This window comes from Balaenoptera physalus (assembly GCF_965194825.1).
Source record: "Balaenoptera physalus genome assembly, chromosome: 8".
In the NCBI taxonomy this organism is placed as follows: Eukaryota; Metazoa; Chordata; class Mammalia; order Artiodactyla; family Balaenopteridae; genus Balaenoptera; species Balaenoptera physalus.
Window position 1 is genome coordinate 506,726 of NC_138887.1, and position 26,067 is coordinate 532,792.

General features: G+C 44.5%; 1 protein-coding gene and 1 long non-coding RNA gene across 2 annotated transcripts in view; both read left to right on the top strand.

Moving 5' to 3' along the window:
• The window catches only part of ABCA13 (ATP binding cassette subfamily A member 13), a gene marked incomplete at its 5' end in the record, with an annotated part of 329,842 nt that overhangs the window by 115,860 nt on the left and 187,915 nt on the right, over positions 1-26,067 (top strand). Inside the window, 6 exon segments of the mRNA XM_082473913.1 lie at positions 11,390-11,656; positions 18,274-18,382; positions 19,640-19,715; positions 19,772-19,944; positions 22,432-22,501; positions 24,093-24,224. Coding sequence (XP_082330039.1) covers positions 11,390-11,656; positions 18,274-18,382; positions 19,640-19,715; positions 19,772-19,944; positions 22,432-22,501; positions 24,093-24,224 — 827 coding nt within the window.
• On the top strand, positions 7,367-10,539 carry LOC309665309. Its single transcript, XR_014266339.1, has 3 exons — positions 7,367-7,485; positions 9,920-10,096; positions 10,406-10,539. It is a non-coding gene; the product is annotated as an uncharacterized lncRNA (long non-coding RNA).

A 26,067-nucleotide genomic window follows, 5' to 3' on the forward strand; every position in this document is an offset into this window, starting at 1 on the left:
ACATTCAAGAGTATCTGTAGGGCCCTTGGATTTGCAGTAACTGATGCCTGGGTTCTAGGTCTGGCTCTGCCCCCAGGGGGCTAGATTAGTATTTTGCTGATGCCGGCGACCTGTCATTTCTTTGAATTTTTCGCCTGTATTAAAAAAATGGCATCTCTACCTTTAGGTTCATTTTTTGATCATTGTTTCTGGTTTTTGTTATTTATTTTTATTTTTATTTTTTTAAACATCTTTATTGGAGTATAACTGCTTTACAATGGTGTGTTAGTTTCTGCTTTATAACAAAGTGAATCAGCTATATGTATACATATATCCCCATATCTCCTCCCTCTTGCATCTCCCTCCCACCCTCCCTATCCCACGCCTCTAGGTGGTCACAAAGCACCAAGCTGATCTCCCTGTGCTATGCAGTTGCTTCCCACTAGCTATCTATTTTACATTTGGTAGTGTATATATGTCAATGCTACTCTTTCACTTCGTCCCAGCTTACCCTTCCCCCTCCCCGTGTCCTCAAGTCCATTCTCTATGTCTGCGTCTTTATTCCTATCCTGCGCCTAGGTTCTTCAGAACCATTTTTTTTTTTTTTTAGATTCCATATATATGTATTAGCATACCATATTTGTTTTTCTCTTTCTGACTTACTTCACTCTGTATGACAGACTCTAGGCCCATCCACCTCACTACAAATAACTCAATTTCGTTTCTTTTTATGGCTGAGTAATATTCCATTGTATATATGTGCCACATCTTCTTTATCCATTCATCTGGTGATGGACACTTAGGTTGCTTCCATGTCCTGTCTATTGTAAATAGAGCGACAGTGAACATTGTGGTACATGACTCTTTTTGAATTATGGTCTTCTCAGGGTATATGCCCAGTAGTGGGATTGCTGGGTCATATGGTAGTTCTATTTTTAGCTTTTTAAGGAACCTCCATACTGTTCTCCATAGTGGCTATATCAATTTACATTCCCACCAACAGTGCAAGAGGGTTCCCTTTTCTCCACACCCTCTCCAGCATTAATTGTTTGTAGATTTTTAGATGATGGACATTCTGACTGGTGTGAGATGATATCTCATTGTTGTTTTGATTTGCATTTCTCTAATGATTAATGATGTTGAGCATTCTTTCATGTGTTTGTTGGCAATCTGTGTACCTTCTTTGGAGAAATGTCTGTTTAGGTATTCTGCCCATGTTTTGATTGGGTTGTTTGTTTTTTTGATATTGAGCTGCATGAGCTGTTTGTAATTTTTGGAGATTAATCCTTTGTCAGTTGCTTCATTTGCAAATATTTTCTCCCATTCTGAGGGTTGTCTTTTCGTCTTGTTTATGGTTTCCTTTGCTATGCAAAGCATTTAAGTTTCATAAGGTCCCATTTGTTTATTTTTGTTTTTATTTCCATTTCTCTAGGAGGGGGATCAAAAAGGATCTTGCTGTGATTTAAGTCGTCGAGTGTTCTTCCTATGTTTTCCTCTAAGAGTTTTATAGTGTCTGGCCTTACATTTAGGTCTTTAATCCATTTTGAGTTTATTTTTGTGTATGGTGTTAGGGAGTGTTCTAATTTCATTCTTTTACATGTAGCTGTCCAGTTTTCCCAGCACCACTTATTGAAGAGGTTGTCTTTTCTCCATTGTATATTCTTGCCTCCTTTATCGAAGATAAGGTGACCATATGTGTGTGGGTTTATCTCTGGGCTTTCTGTCGTGTTCCATTGATCTATCTTTCTGTTTTTGTGCCAGTACCATACTGTCTTGATTACTGTAGCTTTATGGTATAGTTTGAAGTCAGGGAGCCTGATTCCTCCAGCTCCATTTTTCTTTATCACGATTGCTTTGGCTATTTGGGGTCTTGGTGTTTACATACAAATTGTGAAATTTTTTGTTCTAGTTCTATGAAAAATGCCATTGGTAGTTTGATAGGGATTGCATTGAATCTGTAGATTGCTTTGAGTCATATAGTCATTTTCACAATGTTGATTCTTCCAATCCAAGAACATGGTATATCTCTCCATCTGTTTGTATCGTCTTTAATTCCTTTCATCAGTGTCTTATAGTTTTCTGCATACGGGTCTTTTGTCTCATTAGGTAGGTTTATTCCTAGGTATTTTATTCTTTTTGTTGCAGTGGTAAGTGTTTTCTTAATTTCTCTTTCAGATATTTTATCATTAGTGTATAGGAATGCAAGAGATTTCTGTGCATTAATTTTGTATCCTGCTACTTTCCCAAATTAATTGATTAGCTCTAGTAGTTTTCTGGTAGCATCTTTAGGATTCTCTATGTAGAGTATCATGTCATCTGCAAACAGTGACAGTTGTACTTCTTTTCTGATTTGCATTCCTTTTATTTCTTTCTCTTCTCTGATTGCGTTGGCTAAAACATCCAAAACTATGTTGAATAATAGTGGTGAGAGTGGGCAAACTTGTCTTTTTCCTGATCTTAGTGGAAATGGTTTCAGTTTTTCACCATTGAGAATGATGTTGGCTGTGGGTGTGTCATACATGGCCTTTATTATGCTGAGGTAAGTTCCCTCTATGCCTACTTTCTGGAGGGTTTTTTTTATCATAAATAGGTGTTGAATTCTGTCGAAAGCTTTTTCTGCATCTATTGAGATGATCATATGCTTTTTCTCCTTCAGTTTGTTAATATGCTTTATCACATTGGTTGATATGCATATATTGAAGAACCCTTGCATCCTTGGGATAAACCCCACTTGATCATGGTGTATGATCCTTTTATGTGCTGTTGAATTCTGTTTGGTAGTATTTTGTTGAGGATTTTTGCATCTGTGTTCATCAGTGATATTGGCCTGTAGTTTTCTTTTTTTGTGCCATCTTTGTCTGGTTTTGGTATCAAGGTGATGGTGGCCTTGTAGAATGAGTTGGGGAGTGTTCCTCCCTCTGCTATATTTTGGAAGAGTTTGAGAAGGATAGGTGTTGGCTCTTCTTTAAATGTTTGATAGAATTCGCCTGTGAAGGCACCTGGTCCTGGGCTTTGGTTTGTTGGAAGATTCTTTTTTTGTTTGTTTTTTTCCCAACAGGTTTAATCAAATGCCACTGTCTCAGTGAAGCCTTTCTTTTTTTTTTTTTTAATTTTTATTTATTTATTTATTTATTTATGGATGCATTGGGTCTTCGTTTCTGTGCGAGGGCTTTCTCCAGTTGTGGCAAGCGGGGGGCCACTCTTCATCGCGGTGCACAGGCCTCTCACTATTGTGGCCTCTCTTGTTTCAGGGCACAGGCTCCAGACGCACAGGCTCAGTAGTTGTGGCTCACGGGTCCAGCTGCTCCGTGGCATGTGGGATCTTCCCAGACCAGGGCTTGAACCCGTGTCCCCTGCATTGGCAGGCAGATTCTCAACCACTGCGCCATCAGGGAAGCCCTGTTGGAAGATTTTTAATCACAGTTTCAATTTCAGTGCTTGTGATTGGTCTGTGTATATTTTCTATTTCTTCCTGGTTCAGTCTCGGACGGCTGTGCATTTCTAAGAATTTGTCCATTTCTTCCAGGTTGTCCATTTTGTTGGCATATAGTTGCTTGTAGTAGTCTCTCATGATCCTTTGTATTTCTGCAGTGTCAGTTGTTCCTTCTCCTTTTTCATTTCTAATTCTACTGATTTGAGTCTTCTATCTTTTTTTTCTTGATGAGTCTGGCTAATAGTTTACCAATTTTGTTTATCATCTCAAAGTACCAGCTTTTTGTTTTATTGATCTTTGCTATTGTTTCCTTCATTTATTTAAATGATACATTAAACAAGATGGACTTAAATGAAATGTCCTATAAATATCAATTATTTCTGTTCTGATCTTTATGATTTCTTTCCTTCTGCTAACTTCGGGGTTTTTTTTTTTTTGTTCTTCTTTCTCTAATTGCTTTAGGTATAAGGTTAGGTTGTTTATTTGAGATGTTTCTTGTTTCTTGAGGTAGGATTGTATTGCTATAAACTTCGCTCTTAGAGCTGCTTTTGCTGAATCCCATAGGTTTTGGGTCGTCGTGTCTCCATTGTCATTTTTTTCTATGTATTTTTTGATTCCTCTTTGATTTCTTCAGTCATCTCTTGGTTATTCAGTAGTGTATTGTGTAGCCTCCATGTGCTTGCATTTTTTACAGATTTTTTTCCTGTAATTGATATCTAGTCTCATAACATTGTGGTTGGAAAAGATACTTGATACAATTTCAATTTTCTTAAATTTATCAAGGCTTGATTTGTGACCCAAGATATGATCTATCCTGGAGAATGTTCCTTGAGCATTTGAGAGGAAAGTGTATTCTGTTGTTTTTGGATGGATTGTCCTATAAGTGTCAATTAAGTCCATCTTGTTTAATGTATCATTTAAAGCTTGTGTTTCCTTATTTATTTTCATTTTGGATGATCTGTCCATTGAAAGTGAAAGTGGGTGTTAAAGTCCCCTACTATGATTGTGTTACTGTCGATTTCCCCTTTTATGGCTGTTAGCATTTGCCTTATGTATTGAGGTGCTCCTATGTTGGGTGCATAAATATTTACACTTGTTATATCTTCTTCTTGGATTGATCCCTTGATCATAATGTAGTGTCCTCTTTGTCTTTTGTAATAGTCTTTGTTTTAAAGTCTATTTTGTCTGAGATGAGAATTGCTACTCCAGCTTTCTTTTGATTTCCATTTGCATGGAATATCTTTTTCCATCCCCTCTATTTCATTCTGTATGTGTCCCTAGACCTGAAGTGGGTCTCTTGTAGACAGCATATATACGGGTCTTGTTTTTGTATCCCTTCAGCCAGTCTATGTCTTTTGGTTAGAGCATTTAATCCATTTACATTTAAGGTAGTTATCGATATGTATGTTCCTATTACCATTTTTTAATTGTTTTGGGTTTGTTATTGTAGGTCTTTTCCTTCTCTTGTGTTTCCTGCCTAGAGAAGTTCCTTTAGCATTTGTTGTAAAGCTGGTTTGGTGGTGCTGAATTCTCTTAGCTTTTGTTTGTCTGTAAAGGTTTTAATTTCTCTGTCAAATCTGAATGAGATCCTTGCTGGGTAGAGTAATCTTGGTTGTAGGTTTTTCCCTTTCATCACTTTAAATATGTCTTGCCACTCTCTTCTGGCTTGCAGAGTTTCTGCTGAAAGGTCAACTGTTAACCTTATGGGCATTCCCTTTTATGTTATTTATTGCTTTTTCCTTGCTGCTTTTAATGTTTTTTCTTTGTATTTGATTTTTGATAGTTTAATTAATATGTGTCTTGGCATGTTTCTCCTCGGATTTATCCTGTATGGGAGTCTCTGCACTTCCTGGACTTGATTATTGCCTTTCCCATATTATGAGAGTTTTCAAGTATAATCTCTTCAAATATTTTCTCAGTCCCTTTTTTTTTCTCTTCTTCTTCTGGGACCCCTATAATTCGAATGTTGGTGCATTTAATGTTGTCCCAGAGCTCTCTGAGACTGTCTTGAATTATTTTCATTCTTTTTTCTTTATTATGCTCTGTAGTAGTTATTTCCACTATTTTATGTTTCAGATCACTTCACCGTTCTTCTGCCTCAGTTATTCTGCTATTGTTTCCTTCTAGAGAATTTTAAATTTCATTTATTGTGTTGTTCATCCTTGTTTGTTTGCTCTTTAGTTCTTCTAGGTCCTTGTTAAACGTTTCTTGTTATTTTCTCCATTCTGTTTCCAAGATTTTGGATCATCTTTACTATCATTACTTTGAATTCTTTTTCAGGTAGACTGCTTATTTCCTCTTTATTTGTTTGATCTGGTGGGTTTTTGTCTTGCTCCTTCATATGCTGTGTGTTTCTCTGGTCTTTTCATCTTGCTTATCTTACTGTGTTTGGGGTTTCCTTTTTGCAGGCTGCAGGTTTGTGGTTCCTTTTGTTTTTGGTGCCTGCCCCAGTGGCTGAGGTTGGTTCAGTGGGTTGTGTAGGCTTCCTGGTGGAGGGTACTGGTGTCTGTGTTCTGGTGGATGAGGCTGGATCTTGTCTTTCTGGTGGGAGGACCATGTCTGGTGGTGTGTTTTGGGGTGTCTGTGACCTTATTATGATTTTAGGCATCCTCTCTGCTAATGGGTGGGGCTGTGTTTCTTCCTTGCTAGTTGTTTGGCATAGAGTGTCCAGCACTGTAGCTTGCTTGTTGTTGAGTGGAGTAGCGTCTTAGCATTGAGATGGAAATCTCTGGGAGAACTTTTGCTGTTTGATATTACATGGAGCTGGGAGGTCTCTGGTGGACCAATGACCTGAACTCAGCTCTCCCCCCTCAGAGGCTTAGGCCTGACACCCAGCCAGAACACCAAGATCCTGTCAGCCACATGGCTCAGAAGAAAAGAGAGAAAAAAAAAAGAAGAAAGAAAGAAAGAGAGAAGAGAGCAACCAAACCAAAAAACAAATCCACCAATGATAACAAGCACTAAAAACTATACTAAAAAAACAAACAAACAAACAAACAAAAAAAACCGGACAGACAGAACCCTAGGACAAATAGTAAAAGCAAAGCTATACAGACAAAATCACACAAAGAAGCATACACATACACACTCACAAAAAGAGAAAAAGGAAAAAAAGTATATCTATATATATAAAAAAAGGAAGAGAGTAACCAAATCAATAAACAACTCTACCAATGATAATAAACTCTAAATACTAAACTAAGATAAACGTAAGACCAGAAACCAGTCAGTTGCAGACAGCAAATCCCAAGTCTACAGTTGCTCCCAAAGTCCACTGCCTCAATTTTGGGATGATTCGTTGTCTATTCAGGTATTCCACAGATGCAGGGTACATCAAGTTGATTGTGGGGATTTAATCCACTCCTCCTGAGGCTGCTGGGAGAAACTTCCCTCTTCTTTGTTCGCACAGCTCCTGGGGTTCAGCTTTGGATTTGGCCCCGCCTCTGCATGTAGGTCGCCTGAGGGCGTCTGTTCTTTGCTCAGACAGGACGGAGTTAAAGGAGCAGCTGCTTCGGGCGCTCTGGCTCCCTCAGGCCAGGGAGAGGGAGGGGTACGGAATGCGGGGCAAGCCTGAGGCAGCAGAGGCCGGCATGACGTTGCAGCAGCCTGAGGTGTGCCGTGCACTCTCCCGGGGAAGTTGTCCCTGGCTCACGGGAAGCTGGCCGTGGCGGGCTGCACAGGCTCCCGGGAGGGGCGGTGTGGATGGTGACCTGTGCTCACACACAGGCTTCATGGTGGCAGCAGCAGCAGCCTTAGCGTCTCATGCCCGTCTCTGGGGTCCGCGCTGTTAGCTGTGGCTCGCGCCCATCTCTGGAGCTTGTTTAGGCAGTGCTCTGAATCCCCTGTCCTCGCACACCAGGAAACAAAGAGGTAAGAAAAAGTCTCTTGCCTCTTCGGCAGCTGCAGACTTTTTCCCGGACTTCCTCCCGGCTAGCCGTGGTGCGCTAACCCCTTCAGGCTGTGTTCACGCAGCCAACCCCTGTCCTCTCCCTGGGATCCGACCTCCAAAGCCTGAGCCTCAGCTTCCGGCCCCCACCTGCCCCAGCGGGTGAGCAGACAAGCCTGTTGGGCTGGTGAGTGCTGGTCGGCCCCAATCCTCTGTGCGGGAATCTCTCCGCTTTGCCCTCCACACCCCTGTTGCTGCACTCTCTTCCATGGCTCTGAAGCTTCTTCCTCGCCCACCCCCCATCTCCACCAGTGAAGGGGCTTCCTAGTGAGTGGGATCTTTTCCTCCTTCACAGCTCCCTCCCAGTGGTGCAAGTCCCATCCCTATTCTTTTGTTTCTGTTTTTCCTTTTTTCTTTTGCCCTACCCAGGTACATGGGGAGTTTCTTGCCTTTTGGGAAGTCTGAGGTCTTCTGCCAGCGTTCAGTAGGTGTTCTGTAGGAGTTGTTCCACATGTAGATGCAATTTTGATATATTTGTGGGGAGGAAGGTGATCTCCACAACTTATTCCTTCGTCATCTTGAAGGTCTAGCTCTATTCATTTATTTTGAGTTCTCTCTTTCATGTTGGAAAGTTTCCTTAACTGTCTGTTGAGGTTAAGAATGAGGTACTGAAGCCTGATAGGATGTTTTTCATGTGCAGGGAGCTTATCGGGACTCTGTTTCCATCAGTGGTTCTCAGCTGAGGGGCAGTTTGTCCCCAGGGGCATTTGGCAAGGTCTGGAGACATTTCCTGTTGTCACAGCTGGTGAGATGCTCCCAGCCAAGAATGTTCCTAAACATCCTGTGATGTACAGGAAAGTCTCCCCTAACAGATAGCTCTGGCCCCAAATGTTGGGAAGCCCTCCCTCATTTAGAAGAGACGAAGGCAATAGGATGGAGGCAATTGTTGGACATCATCTTTAGGGCTAGAAACAGGGAATCTCAAACCCCCTAGTTGGCCATGGCTAACGCCAGCGTGTCTCAGGTCCTCAGCTGTAAATGTCAAATGGGGACAATGCGCAGCTTCTCGTGGCCAGAGCTCAGCTGAAATCCTTGCAGAGTCTTTTACCCCATGCATGTGTGAGCCTCCGATTCTTGCTGCCCTTGCCAGTTGACAGAGCGGGGGGCGCCCCATGGCCTTCCCATACCTCCTGCTCCACAGACCTGTGTGTTTCCTCTCGGCCCGTCTTTAACTACCTCTTACGTGTGATGGGGACACAGGAGAGAAGCTGGCCTGGTCTAGTCCTCTCACGATGGGCCTTTGTGTCCCTGTCCCGTTTTCCATCCTTTCCTGTGGAGGTGCCCCCCGCCCCAGCACCCTCGTCGGGTCGGGGAGGGCATTGAGGAGTCCAGAGTCAGAGGACATGTGGTGGAGACTTGTGTTACATTCACTCCACCGAGCGAGAGCTCTTACCAAACAGCCGCTGCTGCCTTCTTCTCGGGGAAGCACCTCTGCAAGGGGTGCTAAAGCCCACGGAGTTTTTGTGTGGAGCTGCTTTTCTAATTCCTAACATTACACATGTACACACACATGCACACGCACACACACATACACACACACGGATATAATCATTCAATTATATGAACGATTCAGCTATGCAAAGCCTTTTTTAAGCAGCTTTGGTTCTGTCCCTGGAACACAATTAAAGCCACACTCTGTGGAGGCCAGGTCACTCCTTATTCCATGAAGCCTCTGGAATTAACACAGTGAAGTCGTCAGCAAACTTACTGGGTGAGCCTGTAGAGCGCACATTCAAACGACAAATGATCAGCAATATAGAAATGCCCCCGGTTTGCCCCATCCTGTAAAACTGAACACTTTCCAATTCTCTATCAAAAAAAATCCCAAACACTCAGAGCCCCTCAGAGCGTGGAATGCACTTTTTGGTCTCCTATTTTCTAGTTGTTGAGCTTAGTTTCATCGGGAGGAATTAAATTAGGATAACTGGCTGGCGCCTAGCTCTCCTCTTCAGCAGCTGTAACCATGACAACAGGATGCCCTCAGTAAGCACTTACACACACGAGGTACTTGGCTTAATCCTTAGGACAATCCCGTAGGGGATTCTGCTTTCCTCACACTGCAGATGAGGAAACAAACTTTGACAGATAAGATAACTTTCCAGGGTAAACATGGAATCACAGAAGAGCTGCTATGGGGGCAAAGCTGAGTCTTGTCCCCTTTGTTGCCACCGCTGCCCGGCTCCCCGGGCAGGTACTGAGGGGGACAGGGCCGCCCTCTCTGCTTGGAGCTGGGTTACTCTAGCCGTGTCTCTCACACGTCCTTCACTCTGGTCTTCATGCTTTCCGGCTCCCGCTGTTGACTTAGTTGTGGGCTGCAACCTCACCCTCTATGATTTAACCGTTTTCTTTCCATTTACATGTAAGTATCAGCATTACAGGGACTGTATAGAAAAGGTGGAGTTTTCACTCAGCAAATAAGTAGCAAATTTTGCGTGGAACAGAATTTGACTCTTCTGAGTAAATTTTCTCATGAAGGAATTTATTTGCACAGTCCCTGCCTTGGGAACGATACGCCCTGTGCCCAGAGAAAAGTTGCCATGTCCTCGTTTCCGTGTCCTCAGGGGGGAAGCTGGGCCAGATGCTGAACCGCATGGGCGCTTGACGCCTCCGCTCCCTGGGCTGCATCCTGGCCAACCTGACCTCCTGTGTCCTGCTGACCCTCTTCCAGGGCCTGACCTCCGCCACCTCCCTGGAGGCGACCTCACAGGCCCTCATGCAGAAGAACAGCTTCTTGGCCAGTAAGTATTCAGTGAACACACATGCTCATAAAGGCAATATTTGCATATTTCTCCCCAAAGGTGTCTTATCATGGCTCCGACAGAAAACAGTGCTTTCTGGGTAAAATGAACAAAGCAGAACTGGTCCCCTTGAGTTGGTGAAAAGATGGATCTCGTACGTCATCCGAGGCCCAGTGCTATTCCCTGCGTCCATGTTTACCAGTTTACGGGTCTAGTTTACCAGTTTATGGTTAAATCTCACGTGATAGGTTATATTTTTCTTGATTAAAGCTGTACTCTGATTTCTTCCATCCCTTTTATTTTTATCAGGTATATCTGGATGTCCTAGGGTCAGGGGAGAAGAGACAGTGGCCAGTTCAAGTCTATTGATCAGTTGTTCACTTATTCAACATAAGTATCATGTATTCTCATATTCCTTTTGAATAAACAGTGAATTGTTGTTATTTGGCTTTGTATTAGTTTGCTAAGGCTGCTGTGACAAAGAATTGCAGACTAGGTGGCTTAAACAGCGTAAATTTATTTTCTCATAATTCTGGAGTCCAGGTGTGGGCAGGCCTGGCTCCCCCCGAGGCCTCTGTGTCCTCGACGTATGGACAGCTGTCTCCTCCCTGATCTTCCCTCCGTGCGTGTCTGTGTCCACACTTCCCCGTCTTCTAAGTACACCAGTCATGCTGGATTAGAGCACATCCTGTGACCTCATTTTCAGTTGGTCACCTCTGTAAAGACTCAGTCTCCCAATAAGGTCACATTGTGAAGTGCTAGGGGTGAGGACTTCAACTTATGAATTTTGGGAGGGCAGAATTCAGCCCACAAGCAGCTTTATATATGAAATGCGAAGAATTCCTGTGGCAGAACACAGAATCCAAAGACATCAGTTCTTAGGGACATCTGTAATCACAGACAAGGAAATACTATTATTTGTGCAGCCTCCTGTAATTTTTCAAGTCCTGCAAAAATGCAAAACAAATAATTTCTTTGTATTAATGACACCACCGTGTGGTTTTATTAAAATAAAAAAGAGGATTTTTAATTTTAGGAGGGAGTTGGGAATTGGGAGGCCTTGGTGCTACCTCACCGCCGAGGGCTTGTGTCACACAGAAAATCAGCCTCCTCTCCCTGGGGTGCGGCCCCTTCTCAATGGGGGAGCTGAGCTGAGCGAGTGTTCTGGGGTGTCCGGTCAGACCCATGCTGATGTGGTGTAAGCCGCTCCTAGGTTGTGCTGACCCCTTGTTGGTCCTTTTCTGACTTTAGGCATCATTTTAAACCGTTCCTTAGGGGGTAAGAGAACCTCAGCTCAGAATCTCTCCAGCTGCCGCCCCAGGTTACATACAGCATCCGGACCAGCATCTTGTACAGCAAAAGAACGGATCTGGTGAAAAACCCTTTCTGGAAGTTCCACCCTCAGAGCCTCCCAGGCGATGGGTTCAAGTATAACTACATCTTTGTCCCGTTGCAAGACATGATCGAAAGAGCTATCATCTCAGTGCAGACGGGGCAGGAGGCCCTGGACCCGGCCGAGCAGGTGCAGGCCATCCCGTACCCGTGTCACACCAGCCACCTGTGAGTACCCGGTGGGACCGAGCTCCTGAGGGCCCCTGACAGTGGGAGAGGCCCGGCGTTTGGAAACCAGGTGGAGAAAAATCCTGGAGCCTTTGTATAGCCATTCCGCCAAAGAGCATTTGGAGATGTTCCATTCTCCTTTTTAATTTCCTAAGGCTGAGCCATCCAGATAGAAGAACAGTTGTGGAGATAATGTGGTCAGTTAGATTTGACACCAGGCATCTGTAGCTTCAGACACCCTTCAGAATAAATTTGCCGAATAATATTCATGGGGGATTCCTCCCATCTGAACTAGAGAATCAGAGGAATCTTATTTCCTCTTCAGCCCAAATCCTTACAGTTTGGGCCTGTGCCACCCACATGCAGGAATGGAGGGATTCCCAGAGGCCTGGGGCGGGTGACCTCATAGGTGGGGTCATCCGACAACACTCATGAGTTGAATTGGGTGATTCAGCGGGTGACTGTAGCTCCGACACTCTTGGGGTGAGAGCGAGGGGAAGCTCAGTTGAAGGGATTCGGGGCAGCGCTCACCGTTGGGACGTCCTTCCGTGTAAGATGCTTCGGAACCAAGACCTGGGCAATGTTTCGGGCGGTGCTGTGTTCAGAGAGGGGTGCATTCACAAGCCCTCTCCTCCCTGACTTTCCCAAGCGGGTCAGCAAACAGGACCGGGCAAGGGGAGGATGGCAGCAGACCCTGCCCTGGGCTGGGGAGCCGCACTGTTCTGTACGTGACTCCGGCACAGGCTGGTGGGAGGACACAGCGCAGATGTGAGCCTGAGGGTCCCTGATTCACCCATTCCCATGCCAGGGAGGGCGGTGGAGACACAAGACCTGCATCAGCCCGCTGGCCCGAGGGTCGGGGTGGGGAGAAAGCTTCGGTCCTTCTCAGCAGTACCCCCCACCCGCATTGTCCTGGGCCAGGATCAGGGTCCTGGGGGTGGGGGGTGGATGGAGGGAGAAGGGCAGGAGGCAGAGCCTGGGTGATGTGGGGAGGGGCTGGGGGTTGGCCATCACCCTGCACTGGCACCGGAGTCATGCATCTCAAGAGACAAAAACAAAAGCTGAATCATTTTTTTTTAAGATTCCATATATATGTGTTAGCATACGGTATTTGTTTTTCTCTTTCTGACTTACTTCACTCTGTATGACAGGCTCTAGGTCCATCCACCTCACTACAAAAAACTCAGTTTCTTTTCTTTTTATGGCTGAGTAATATTCCCTTGTATATATGTGCCACATCTTCTTTATCCATTCATCTGTCCATGGACACTTAGGTTGCTTCCATGTCCTGGCTATTGTAAATAGAGCTGCAATGAACATTGTGGAACATGACTCTTTTTGAATTATGGTTTTCTCAGGGTATATGCCCAGTAGTGGGATTGCTGGGTAAAATGGTTCTGAGGACCCTAGGGTCAGCACAGGAATAAAGATGCAGACGTTGAGAATGGACTTGAGGACACGGGGAGGGAGAAGGGTAATCTGGGATGAAGTGAGAGAGTAGCATGGACATATATACACTACCAAATGTAAAATAGATAGCTAGTGGGAAACAGCCACATAGCACAGGGAGATCAGCTCGGTGCTTTGTGACCACCTAGAGGAGTGGGATAGGGAGGGTGGGAGGGAGACACAAGAGGGAGCAGATATGGAGATGTATGTATACATATAGCCGATTCACTTTGTTATACAGCAGAAACTCACACACCATTGTAAAGCAATTATACTCCAATAGAGATGTTAAAATAAAAAGCTGACTTATCCACGTGGTTGTCCCTATATGTGGGATTTTGATCCTACAGGCTCGTCCTTTTCTGCCTGACATTGCTAATAGAGACAAACCACCGAGGAACACTGTTAGTAAGAGTATTAAAATGCAAGTCAGGGATTTGCCACCTTCCGAAAAAGAGGTGGAGACAACGAAATGTTTATGAAGATCAGAGTAGCCTTGTAAAAAGGGTTAAACAAATGAGAATGTTGGATTTCCTAATTTCCAAGTTTATTGACAGGCTTTTGTTTGGGTTCCAGAGTAGGGATAAATACACGGAAGACTCTGGAGCATATTTGTTTGATTCATGCTGTCCTGATAGTAGGGAGGTGACAGACAGTCCTATTTCTGAGGTCACTTAGACATCCTGGATTTAATAGGTTTCTCCTTTTATTGTTAGTTTTATAAACAAATGGTTATCAAAAGTTGAGAAAGTAGAGAAAAAAGTCATACTTCATACCCTCTTCTAAAGCATCAGTTGGTTTTGGTTTGTTTGGGGACTATTCTTCCCTTCCATGACCTTGAACTCATGACATCTTGCTAAGAGAGAACGTTTTTGTGTTTTTTCATTTGAAGCCATTTATGGAGCATTTGCTATGTGTCATGTATGCACGTGACTGTCATACTTTGTGGTGAAAAAGGTGTCGTCCTTGCCTTCTGGGAGCTTGCAGACCAGGGGTTACCAGGACCGTACGAGCCCGGAGAACCGCAGTCACCCTCCCCTGTGGGATTCCCCAGGGATGGGAGTCACAGGACCTCTCGCCTCCCAGTTGGGAAGTTGGTGGAGGGGCACACGCGTCCACATCAGACGTCAGTCTCTTCCCTAAAGTCCAAGGGAGGATTTGAGGTCGAGCAGAATGCTCGTGTTCCTCCTCCCCTCCCTCTCCCTCATCCCCTCCTTCTGTGGTTAGTCTGCCTTCAACATGCTTCCTCCTTCTGCATTTTAAAAATTCACTTGGTGCACACATAGTTTCATTATTTTCTTGTTCTATTGATACTTTTTTCAAAGGACCACACATGGACTTTATTTATCAATTACCTTTTTTTGCCTTTTCTAACTTACTTGTTATTTCTGTCTTTATTTTTATTACTTCCGTACTTTTATATACCCTCAATGTGTTATGCTATTTCTCTGATACCTGAGACCCATGTTTGATATATTATTTTTAGTGTGTTTTTCCTTTAATTTGTGTAGTGACCTAAGGTGATGACTTTTCTTTTCAATCATTATTTCAACTATGTCCCATGGATCTGATATACGACTAAAAGTTCATTGTTTTCTAGACACTTGCAATATGGGTTTCTACTGTCTTCTTGACCTAAGAGCTGTTTGAGTTTCTTTTAATTCCCAAGTGGAAATTCTGGGGAATTTTAAGCATGTGAAGTTACTCAGCTTACTTATAGTAAGAAAAATTTAAATTAAAACGTCTGTGATAGCATTTTAAAAATCAGATTGGCAAAATCCAAAAATTGCATCGTACCCTAAATTACCAAATACTGCTAATAAATCCTAATTTTTACTTTGCCATCAGAAAATACTGTGTTTATCATTTCCCCTTTTTGAATTTATGGCATTTTCTCTGTCAACTATTATATAATCTACTTTTCTGAATGATTTATGGGCACTTGAAAATAAATTTCTGATTTCCTATTTTTATAGTACAGAATTTATCTACATTAACTTTGTTGTTTAGGAATTCTCTGTCCTTATTTGTGTCCACTTCATCTGTGCTGAGCTAAGATAGATAAACTATAGTCCCCTGTTACTGGAATATCCCCTTGCTTTTTCCTGTGGTGTTGGCCTTTCGAATCTTGGGGCTGAGTCACGTTGTGCAGAGCCATGAATAATTGTGTTCTGTGTCTTCCTTAATGCTTTGTGGACGTAATTCTACCTTGTATAAAATTAAATTAATGACCTCTGCTTTTTCCCCCTTTCTTCTCTCTCTCTGGATTCACAGTTTGCTTGCCCTGCGTTTGCCCATCCTTGCATTTTAAACTTTTCTGAAGTGTCTTGTTTTAGGCGTGTCTCTTGTGTGCATCACATAGCTTCATACACGGGGGAGGTTAGCTGTTTAACGGTATGAAATGGAATTTCATGTGTATATTGTCTTAGTTATGTAATATATTTTTCTATACTTATACCATTATTTAGGAATGTTCTGCTGTTGTTCTAGTGGTTCCCTTATAGTTATAACTTTGTACAAATAATATCATCCCTTTCTTTCTTTTTTTTTTTTTTTTACCATGACCAATAAAAAAACAACATAATTTCTCTTCTTCCATCACTTCTTCTTCTTTATCATGCAATTTTAGTTAACATTATTATCTCAGTGTCCTCCTTTGTACGTTAAAGATGCCTGTACTTATATTCTACATTTGTCAGCGTTAAACAAACAGCCTTTGATTTTGGCATTTACCAACACATTCTTCCTCTTTGAAGAATTTCCCCAACCTTCCAATTTTTGTTTGTTGTATCATTTTTACATTTCAGGGAACAAAACATTTCCAATCTGTCTTGTCTTCTTATTTTTCATTTTTGTTTTAGTCTTATTTTTACTGGAAATAAATCCACTTCTTACCATTATTCTTACGCTGTGATTTACCAGTCATCCTTTTGTGGGCTGGTTTGTCTTCTAGTAATTTCCTTAAGAAGATCTCATGAGACAATTTAACCCGAGTTCTTACATACTTAAAATTCTTTGCAGCATTTATATTTGAAAGACAGCTTGGCTGGATATGAAATCCTGGGCTCACTCTTTCCTTGAGTATCTTGTAGAAATAGCTCCATTATCTTTGGCTTTCAGTGTTGGTATAAAGAAATCTGAGGCCACCTTGATATTTTCACTCTTTTATATGACTTGGTAATTTTGACAAATTGCTAATAACTTGAAAATTCAATAATTTACTAGGATACACTTAATTGTTGACCATTCTAGGACAGTTTTCCAAGGCACAAGATGAGTTCATTCAATGTGTAAGACTTAAGCTTTTTTTTTTTTTTTATGGAAACTCTTGGTGTATTCTAGCATTACAAATTTATCATCTTCCAGTATTTGGTTTTTCTTAAGGGAATCCAATTGCATGACTTCCCCCCTGTGTTTCTTATCAACAAAATCCCCTTAATTCTATTAAGCTCTTTCTTTCTTTCTGTTTCCTTCAGCTGTGTTCTCGTGTGTGGTTTACATCTCTCACTGTGTGTGTGCAGCGTCGTTTGCCCTTGTCGTGCTCCTCATTCTGTCTCTGTCCATCTGGTGGCTATTCTGCCTTCTGTTTCTCCCCAGCCTCTTCCAGCTCACGCTCTGTGTCTTCCTGCCCCCTCATCATCTCATCGCTGAACTGTAACGCTCCTGTGGTGTGGTGTTTTTATAGGGGATTGCCTTAGTAAATAGTTTTAAACTGGTGGCAGAGATGTTGGCTCTTTTCATCTGTTTCACATCACCATCTTTTTGGCATGTGTTCTTCATTTGTTAATAATTCTGAGACTCTCAACCTACTTTTATTTCTCACGTAGCTGTTGTGCTAGATTTCTGTTGTCGTTGTTGTTACTCATCTTGAACGACTCAGGTCTTCCTGGCCATTTGTTTGCAAGAGGCTCCTGCTAGTGGTGAGGACCAGGGACGTGAATGCCCCCAGAGCTCAAAGGCTCTCTTCCACGGCCACGAAGAATACACGTACTCTTCACATAACCCTCCTCCTCTGTCTCCCTGGAGACCCTCTCTAGGTGGGAGTGGCTCCTGACACCACCCAGTTTAACAGGCAGTGGACACCCACTTAGCACCTGCTCTTCTCTGTACTGTGCCCCCAGAGTGCCCCTGGGCTTTAGGAAGTGTAGTGTTTTTTTTAAACAACGGACATTTATTTCTCACTCTTCCAGAGGTCCAGGGGCTAGTAGGTTTGGTTTACAAACCTACACACCCTTTCTCAGGGGTGAAGGCGTCCTACTGTGTCCTCAGAGGGTGGAGAGAGTGACAGCTCCAGTCTGTCTTCCTCTGCTTCTGAGGATGCCAGCGTCGTCCTGGGACCCCATCCTCATCACCTCATCACAACCTAATCAGCCCCCAAAGGCCACACCTCCAGATACCATCCCTTTGCGGGTTAGGGTTTCAATATACGAATCTGGGGTTGACACATTCAGTCCATAACAGAGATGTAGGAGATACGGGAACATAGAGATATTCCTTCTGGAACAGAAAGAATCACTTTTGTGACTACTTACTTAAGAAGTATAGTTTTGATGGCACATTCTAGACCTCCAGAGGGTGGGGTTTTGCTGCTGACGCCTCTCGTATCTACTTTTTTGGGTGACTCCTATATGAGCTTGATTATTTTTAGCAGCTTTTTCAAATACTTGGCCATCTCTTCCCAAATACGTATCAGAATTGCAGTGGCAGTTTTTCCTTCTCTTGTTGATTTGGACTCGTTTCCAGGAGCAGATTAGGAAAGGCCTGAGTTACACACCATGTACTGTAACTTCTCTTCTGCAGTTTCTTATTCTTTTTAATTTGTACTAAGTGGCCTCACTCAGAGGCAGAGCGTCCAGATTCTCTGGATCCAGGGTGGTTGCTGCAAGGACCACAGAGTCGGGTTCATGCGATTCCAGGCCCCTCATGTCTCTCTCCTTTACAGACATAGAGCAGGTCCTCTGTGTCTGTAAAGTTTCCTCGTGCTCTGTGAGTTTGCACACCTATAAATCAGGACGCCCGACAGCGGTTCTGCCCCAGGCACAGGGTCAGACAGATCTTGGTCCGGAGCGATCCCTGGGGCTGTAAGGACAGCGGGACGAAGCGTGGGAACAGGACTCACCGCGAGCATCTTGGGGCGGCATTGGATGCTGACCGCACTGTCCCCACAGGTTCTTGAACAATGTCGGCTCCTTCTTCCCGCAGATAACGATGCTCACGTGGATGGTGTCTGTGGCCAGCGTGGTCCGCAGGCTGGTTTACGAGCGGGAGATCCAGCTCGTAAGGAGGTGAACAGCCTGGGGGACAGGAGGGGGCGTTGGGGGGTTGGGGGTTGACGGCTGCCCCATCACGGATGGGGTGCTGCGTGCGCTCGGCTGGGTTCCGCCGTCCCAGGAGACTCGCTCCGCACGGAAACCCAGGGCCCTGGCAGAGCTGCACAGGTGACACGTCTGGTCCATCCAGGAGAGAAAAGGAGGCTGAGGACGGGCCCACGAGAGTCACTCACTCAGCAGTGTTTACGTGACCCAGACAGACACACGGATGGAATTCCCATCTTCATTTACGGTTGGAATTTTTTATGTACAGCTTTGCTATTTTTGTCCCAGTGTTGTTAAAACTCGAAACTATCAAAACTGCTTTTAAGAATGAAAGTTCATAAAAGCGTCTGGTAAAGACCTGCCTTCCCATTCAGCCGGGCAGACACGTGGGCACATGGTATCCACTTATTTATTAAAGCAAAGGAAAAGTGCAGAGAGTCATTCAGTTTTGACTAGAGTTGCACTGTTGTATTGCGTGTTGTTCACCTGTGTAGCACGAATGCATTCCTGGATTTCTGTGTTTCTTCCCCATCCAGCTGGGCCCCGGGTGTAAGGCCTGGGACTGGGGGTTGGTGGTGCTGAGCTCCCTGCCTGGGGCCACCAGGGTGGGGTGTGCGTCTGAATTGCTCTCACTGCGAAGGAACCAGCCCTACACCCAGGTGTATCACCACGTTATAGGTGAGCAAGCGGTCGGTTCAGTGGATGGATTAATTTTAGTGTTATTGCTTCAAACTGAATTACTTTGCAAAACACATCCTAGAACCTGAGCAGTCACCCCCGAAGTGAACAGCTTAAGGCCCAGTGTTTCCCCCTTCATTTTTCTCTTTGTTGTTATTAAATAAAACCAACACAAACCAAATGACAGAGGGAACAAAACCGACAAAAGCTCAATAAACCAGGAATGGTAGCGAGACTGCGGCCGGTCAGGCTGGGGTCTGGGGTCTGCTCCCCTTCGCAGCTGCCTTCTCACAGCTGTGAGGTTGTTCTCAGGCCACCTCGTCCCCCTTCTCCCCCTCCCCATGGCCAGCGACCTGCTCTGCAGGGGGTTCATTCGTGTCAACGGCTGACTCTGAAGGAAGCGTCCAGCGTGGCGTCTCCGAGGCCGTGTTTCCACACTGGCGGCCACAGGCAGGGATGAGCCCCGGCTTGCCTGTCCCCCCGGTGCACCTGCCCTGTCCTCTCTCAACCTCGTGATGACCGGTCCTCCTTGTGTTGGCAGTATGTGAGGACGATGGGCGTGGCCCCCTGCCGTCCACTTGCTGGCCCGGCTCCTGGAGCACGGGGCCAAGCTGCCGGTGAGCAGCGCCGCCCTGGCCCTCATCCTCGGGGTCAACGGCATCTTCCCCTCCAGCAGCACCTGGATGGCATCCTCTTCCTCCTGGACGTCGGGGTGTCGGTGGTCACGCTGAGCTGCCTCCTGAGTGCATCCTTCGGCCGGCGAGCTCGGCCGCCCTGTGCAGCAGCCTGCTCTACGTGGCCAGCTTCCTGCCCTGCATCGTGCCGGCCTGCAGGCCTCCCTCGTCAGTGCGTTGTTTTGTGAAACTGCAGAACAAGGCTGCCGTGTACCCCGCAGCACGTTTCAGTGCATCACTGTCAGATGTGTGGGGCTTTCCCGTCTCCCTGGTGTGTCCTCCACCCTCAGCTGCAGCCTTGCGGTGGTAGGTTCACTGACACCACGGAGGGCTTGCTGAAGAGCGGTCCATGAAAAACTGATGTTTTTCACGGAATAGGGACTCTGCTCTGAAGACTCTTGGAGAAATCAGGAGCATCCTAAAGGAAGCGCACGACTTCAGTTTCTCTTTGTTTCACACATGGAAGGAAACAGATCTCCAAAGCTATTTTAGAAGTAAAAAATAAGCATTTTTTTTTGAAGCATCACGAATTACATCACATTAGCTGGAAAGATGTCTCCGTTGGCAGTGTCAGAGTCACCCATACATTTAGAATGTACCTCCCCAAAAGCATTAGAATATGTCCAGGTCTGTGCTATAAATACGTAGAAGACAGAAACTCATCCATTCTTGGTGACTGTTACCTGGTGAGCGCAGTGCCGACACACAGTAGGGTCACACAGTACACAGCACTAGGACACACAGTAGGGACACAGTACACAACACTGGCACACACAGTAGGGTCAGCACTGGGACACACAGCAAGGACAGCACTGGGACACACAGCAGGGACACAGTACACAGCACTGGGACACACAGCAGGGACACAGCACACAGCACTGGCACACACAATAGGGACACAGTACACAACACTGGCACACACAGTAGGGTCAGCACTGGGACACACAGTAAGGACAGCACTGGGACACACAGCAGAGACACGGTACACAGCACTGGGGCACACAGCAGGGACACGGTACACAGCACTGGGACACACAGCAGGGACACAGTACACAGCACTGGCACACACCTCGGGGACACACAGTACACAGCACTGGGACACACAGCAGGGACACACAGTACATTGGAAGGGAAGGTGGAGCCACGTCTCAGGGCCTGCGTCACAGCCCTGTCATCACGTAAACATCCCTGAGCTCAAGGGCAGGGCAGGTCCTCATGGCACCCTGTGAAGAGTGTGATTGGAGTCCCTGAGGGAGAATCCGGGGTGGGACCAGGTGGGAGAAGTCAGACAGAGAGAGACAGTTGCTGTGTGTTTTCACTTAAAGGCGGAATCTAAAATATCCAGCAAATGACCGAATATAACAGAACAGAAGCCGACTCACAGATACAGAGAGCAAACTAATGGGTACCAGGGAGGGGTGGAGGGAGGGGCACGATAGGGTAGGCAGCAAGAGGTGCAAAGTACTAGGTATGAAATAAATGTTCCGAGGATGTGACATGCAGGGCAGGGAATATAGCCACTATTTTATTGTAACTTTATGTGGAAGATAATCTATGAAAACATCAAATCACTATGTTGTTCACTTGGACTAACAGAACTCGTAAGTCAGCTATACTTCAGTTATTAGGAAAAAGCCACCCAGGGTTGCCAGGGGTCCCCTGAGGCCTTCAGAGGTCACCCGGTCCTGACAGCCCAGCCAGACTCACTGGTGTGGGTGGGGTGAAGGTCTCTGCTCATTTTGGGCCTCGGGGCAAAATGCTTCCATGAAAGCCAAATTACTCTTCTCCAGCATCAGTAAACCCTTCAGTCTGCCCTGGTTTCCACAGCTCGGCTCCTATGCCTAGATTTGCATGGTATTCATCAGTATGTTATCCAGTTTGGGTTAGTTTATGTCACACCGGTAGTCAGTAATTTTGTGTGTTAATTGGATGTTTTCAGAATAATGAAAACAACTGGGACCACTCAGTGACCCCACCAGGTATTCCTTACGTATAGAAAAAAAGCCACTGACCACCCGGCCTGAATTTCAACGGATGTGTTTTGTTTTTTATTTCAATCTTTAGGTTTAAGTTTTTATGTCTACAAAGTCTGATTTTCTTTTTACATGTTGAAATGGTTTCTATAATAAAGAATAAAGAATCTAACTCTGGTACATTATATTTTTAAACGTAAGATACTTTTCCAATGAGCTTTCTTTTTTTTAAACACCAGAACTCGCTGCTGGAAATGAAATCACATTTTCCTCCAATGCGCCCTCTTCTCGTGTGCAGTCTCCATCAGCCTGCCTGCAGTGTGCTCCAGGGCATTCACTTAATAAAAAATACATAGTAAGTTACTCTATTCCATTTGCCACTGTTTTGTGTTATATATTTGTGTGTACCGTGCATTGTATCTACGACACTTCAAGCACTGCAGTAAAGAGAGAGAATTCCTTTTAACATTAAAAACTGGCTTGTTATCACGCTTTTCAGAACAGGCTGATGCACGGCCCAGTCTTGGGCTCAGATGTGGAGTCACCGCCTGGAGCGATGGTTTCGCATCATTAAGACCCTGAATGTGCTGTGGTGTCGTTATTTGAACTTAGGGCTGTGGACTTCCTATGGCCCAATCGGACACTAAGTTGCAGTTTTTCTCTTCTCCCCCTCGATCTGCAAGCAGTACCTCCTGTCCACAACTGCCTTTGGACGAGGAGTATTTTTGGTTACATTCCTGGAAGGGCAAGAGGCAGGTAAGAGGATGCAGTTTTTAAAAAAGTGACTCAGGTTTTTGGAAATTTAGTTATCGTGTTGCAAGCGATACAGTAGAGAGTGTTAGTTACAAAGCGGAAGGTTTGGAAGGAGATCCTGGCGTTGGTTTAGCTGATGTAAATCCCTCCCTCCATCCAGTTACCCTGGTTTTAGGAACAAGGACAATCCTGGCCTCCTGTGCTCTAGGTCGGCCGCCCAGCCAGTGCCTGGGGTTTCCTCGTGACACCCCTGAAACACACTTGGTCAATTAGTGACCCTCGGAATTCTCCCCTGAACGGGCCGTACAGGGTCTCGTCTCTTAGACTGTTATTGAGCTGCAGTCTGTCTTCCTGGACTTCCTGCCCACTGTTCCTGGTTTCTCTTTCTAACCGCCTCTTTCACATGCAGCTGTTTATATATCAGCTGTCATCTTCACCTCCAGGGTTTCTGGATCCTTCTTGAAGCCATGATCCAGAAGGAGATCTAACCAGCATAGAGCAGAGAACAATTATCTCCCCTCTTTTCTCTGTATTTTATTCCTATTAATTCAGCCTACAATAATTTAAAAAAATTTTGTTGGCAATGTTTTTCACTTATATTGAGATTTTGTCAACTAAAACCCTAGACCAGAACAGACATATATTTCTTAGATGTTTACATAGTTTTTTGTGGTGTGTTTTTGAAAATACAGGGAAAATATATGCCATATATGAAACTGAACTCCAGATAGCATTACACTAGCTCATTAATTTGTGCCAGTCTTGAAATTCTCCAACTTTTCTGTAAAACATGTTGAACTGTTCTGAACTATACTACACTAAAAATGTATTAAAACAGATGAGTAATCCTGAAATGACTTATCCTGAATTCTTCAAACTGACTTTTAAACAAAATTGGATCATAAGGATATGGCAGAAAAATGGTCACTGTTAGATCCTTTGAATATTTTGGACCAAATTCCAACAAGTACACAATGTTAAAACATTTATTTTATCGAGTTCTAGGTTAGTACTTGAGAAAGATGAATATTTTTCTTAAAACAAATTATATTTTAATCCAGCAATAACTTGCAAATATATTGTAATAAGAAAATGATTCTTTCCAATTGCAGATCCTATATATCCTGTTTATATGTTTTCCAAGAGCGAGAAGAATAGTATAATTTAGAGTTCAGGTTCTCAAGGAGCCATCATCTTTTTTTAAAACATGCTTATTTTCCCTAAATATAGATTGTTTTAGTTAAGCAGGTAATATAAGTAATATATATAGTATATATATATATATATATATATATATATATATATATATATATATATATATACTATATAGATAGTATATAAATATAAGTAAAGCAAACTTTAAACTTTTTAAAATGTTAGGTATTCAGGCATTGATAATGGTCACCCACTTGCTGTCCTTGAATCAGGGTGAGATGAAGCTAGCATTTCACAGGAGGTACAGGGCCCATGGCCTTGACCTTCCTTTTGTTTTAGTTGCACTCAGCTTTGCCTCCAGGACTGATGAATTCACCTCACCAAAGTCTGCCCGAAAGAGGGTGAGCAGTTCTGACTCTGACCTTACTCTTCCTTCCAGGGATTCAGTGGGATAATATGTACCAGTCTCTGGAACTAGTGGACATGACATTTGGCTGGGTTTGCTGGATGATTCTGTTTGATTCAGGCCTTTACTTCTTATGTGGATGGCACTTGAACAACTTGATTCCTGGTAAGAATTCTGCACTTTATAAGATGACAAAATCAACTTAAAAAACAGTTTGAACCGATGTATGTGAACATTAGGATAATTATTTATTCTTTAAATAAGACATCAGAAAGGGAGTTGATAGGATGTGTTTTATTTTATTTATTTAAAAAAAAATTTATTTAATTAATTAATTTATTTTTGGCTGTGTTGGGTCTTCGTTGCTGCACGCGGGCTTTCTCTAGTTGCAGCAAGCGGGAGCTGCTCTTTGTTGCAGTGCGTGGGCTTCTCATTGTGGGGGCTTCTCTTGTTGCAGAGCACAGGCTCTAGGTACGCGAGCTTCAGTAGTTGTGGCACGTGGGCTCAGTAGTTGTGGCATGTGGGCTCATTAGTTGTGGCGTGTGGGCTCAGTAGTTGTGACTCACGGGCTCTAGAGCACAGGCTCAGTAGTTGTGGCACATGGGCTTAGCTGCTCCGCGGCATGTGGGATCTTGGTTCTCTCACCAGGGATTGAACCTGCACCCCCTGCAGTGGAAGTGTGGAGTCTTAGCCACTGGACCACCAGCGAAGTCCTGAATTTTTTTATTTTTTAAAGAATCTTAGTTCCCTCTCCTCTTCTACCTGAATCATTTCTAGATTTTTATCTTTGGGCTCAGTAATTCTTCCATGTGGTCTGCTCTATTTCCAGAGCTTTCTATTGCATTCTTCCTCGCATGTATTGAGTTCCTCAGCTCCAGAATTTCTGTTTGGTTCTTTTTTAGAGTTTCAATCTCTTTGGCAAAGTATTACTTCTGTTCTTGAATTTTATTCCTGAGCTCATTAAACTGACTTTCTGAGTTTTCTTACAGCCCGTGGAGTTACTTCTTGACAGCTATTTTGAATTCTCTATCAGTTAGATCACAAACTTCTGTGACTTTAAGTTTGGTTTCTGGAGAATTGTCACTTTTCTCTCTGTGCTGTCATGTTATGGTGTTTTGTGGAGCTGGATGAATTTCTCCTCTGCTGGCACACTTGAAGTAGTGAACACCTTTCTTATTTTGGTAAAACATTTTTTAACTTTGATTCTAACAGTTCAACAGATTGGTGATTAGAGGCCCTTTTTTGGTTTTTCAGTAGGTGGTGCTGTAGCTCAAGTTTTTGGTTTCTCTTACCCGAGCGGCCTCCGGCTGCATTTGGGACTCAGAACTTCCCATCCGTCCACGGCCTGTGCCAGAGGTGTCCCCACTGTCCTTGTTCCTGCTCTTTGCGTCTCTGGAGTCCTGGTTCCCTCTGTCACTGGCATTGCCACTGGGGGGCACCAGGTTGGAGGACACCTCCCCTGCATCCCAGGTGGCCTGGGTCAGGGCACTGCTGCCCTGGCATGGCGAGGGGGGGCAGGGAGGAGCCGGGGTGCCAGGTGTCTCCCCCAGGTCTGGGGTTGTCAGACAGGGCGGCTGGAGTCATGGGTGCCACCGTCGCTGGAGGGCCCGTGGTTGTCGGCCCCGTCCTGTTGCTGTGGGCACCTCTGTGCTGTGAGCCTGGGGTCCCGTGCCCCACCTCCCGGGTGCTGTGGTTCTCCGGGCTGTGGGCTCAGCTGTCGTGGCCCCAGTGGGGACGGGGATCACAGGCCCCGCCTCCTCTATACCTTCAGACAGGCAGGTGTGAGGGTCTCTCCAGGGTCCTGGTGTACTGGGCAGAAGAACCTTTGCTTAGTCACGGGTGTTTTACGAGTTGCGCATTGAAGGGGGTGGAAAGAGGGAGCATCTCATGCCCCTGTGGTGCTGACCTTGAATCAAAGTTGGTGTTTTTAATCGAGGAGAAAAGATACATAATTCAGTCAGTCTATTAGGGAGAAAAAGTTTTGCTCATTCATAAATTCATCAAAATA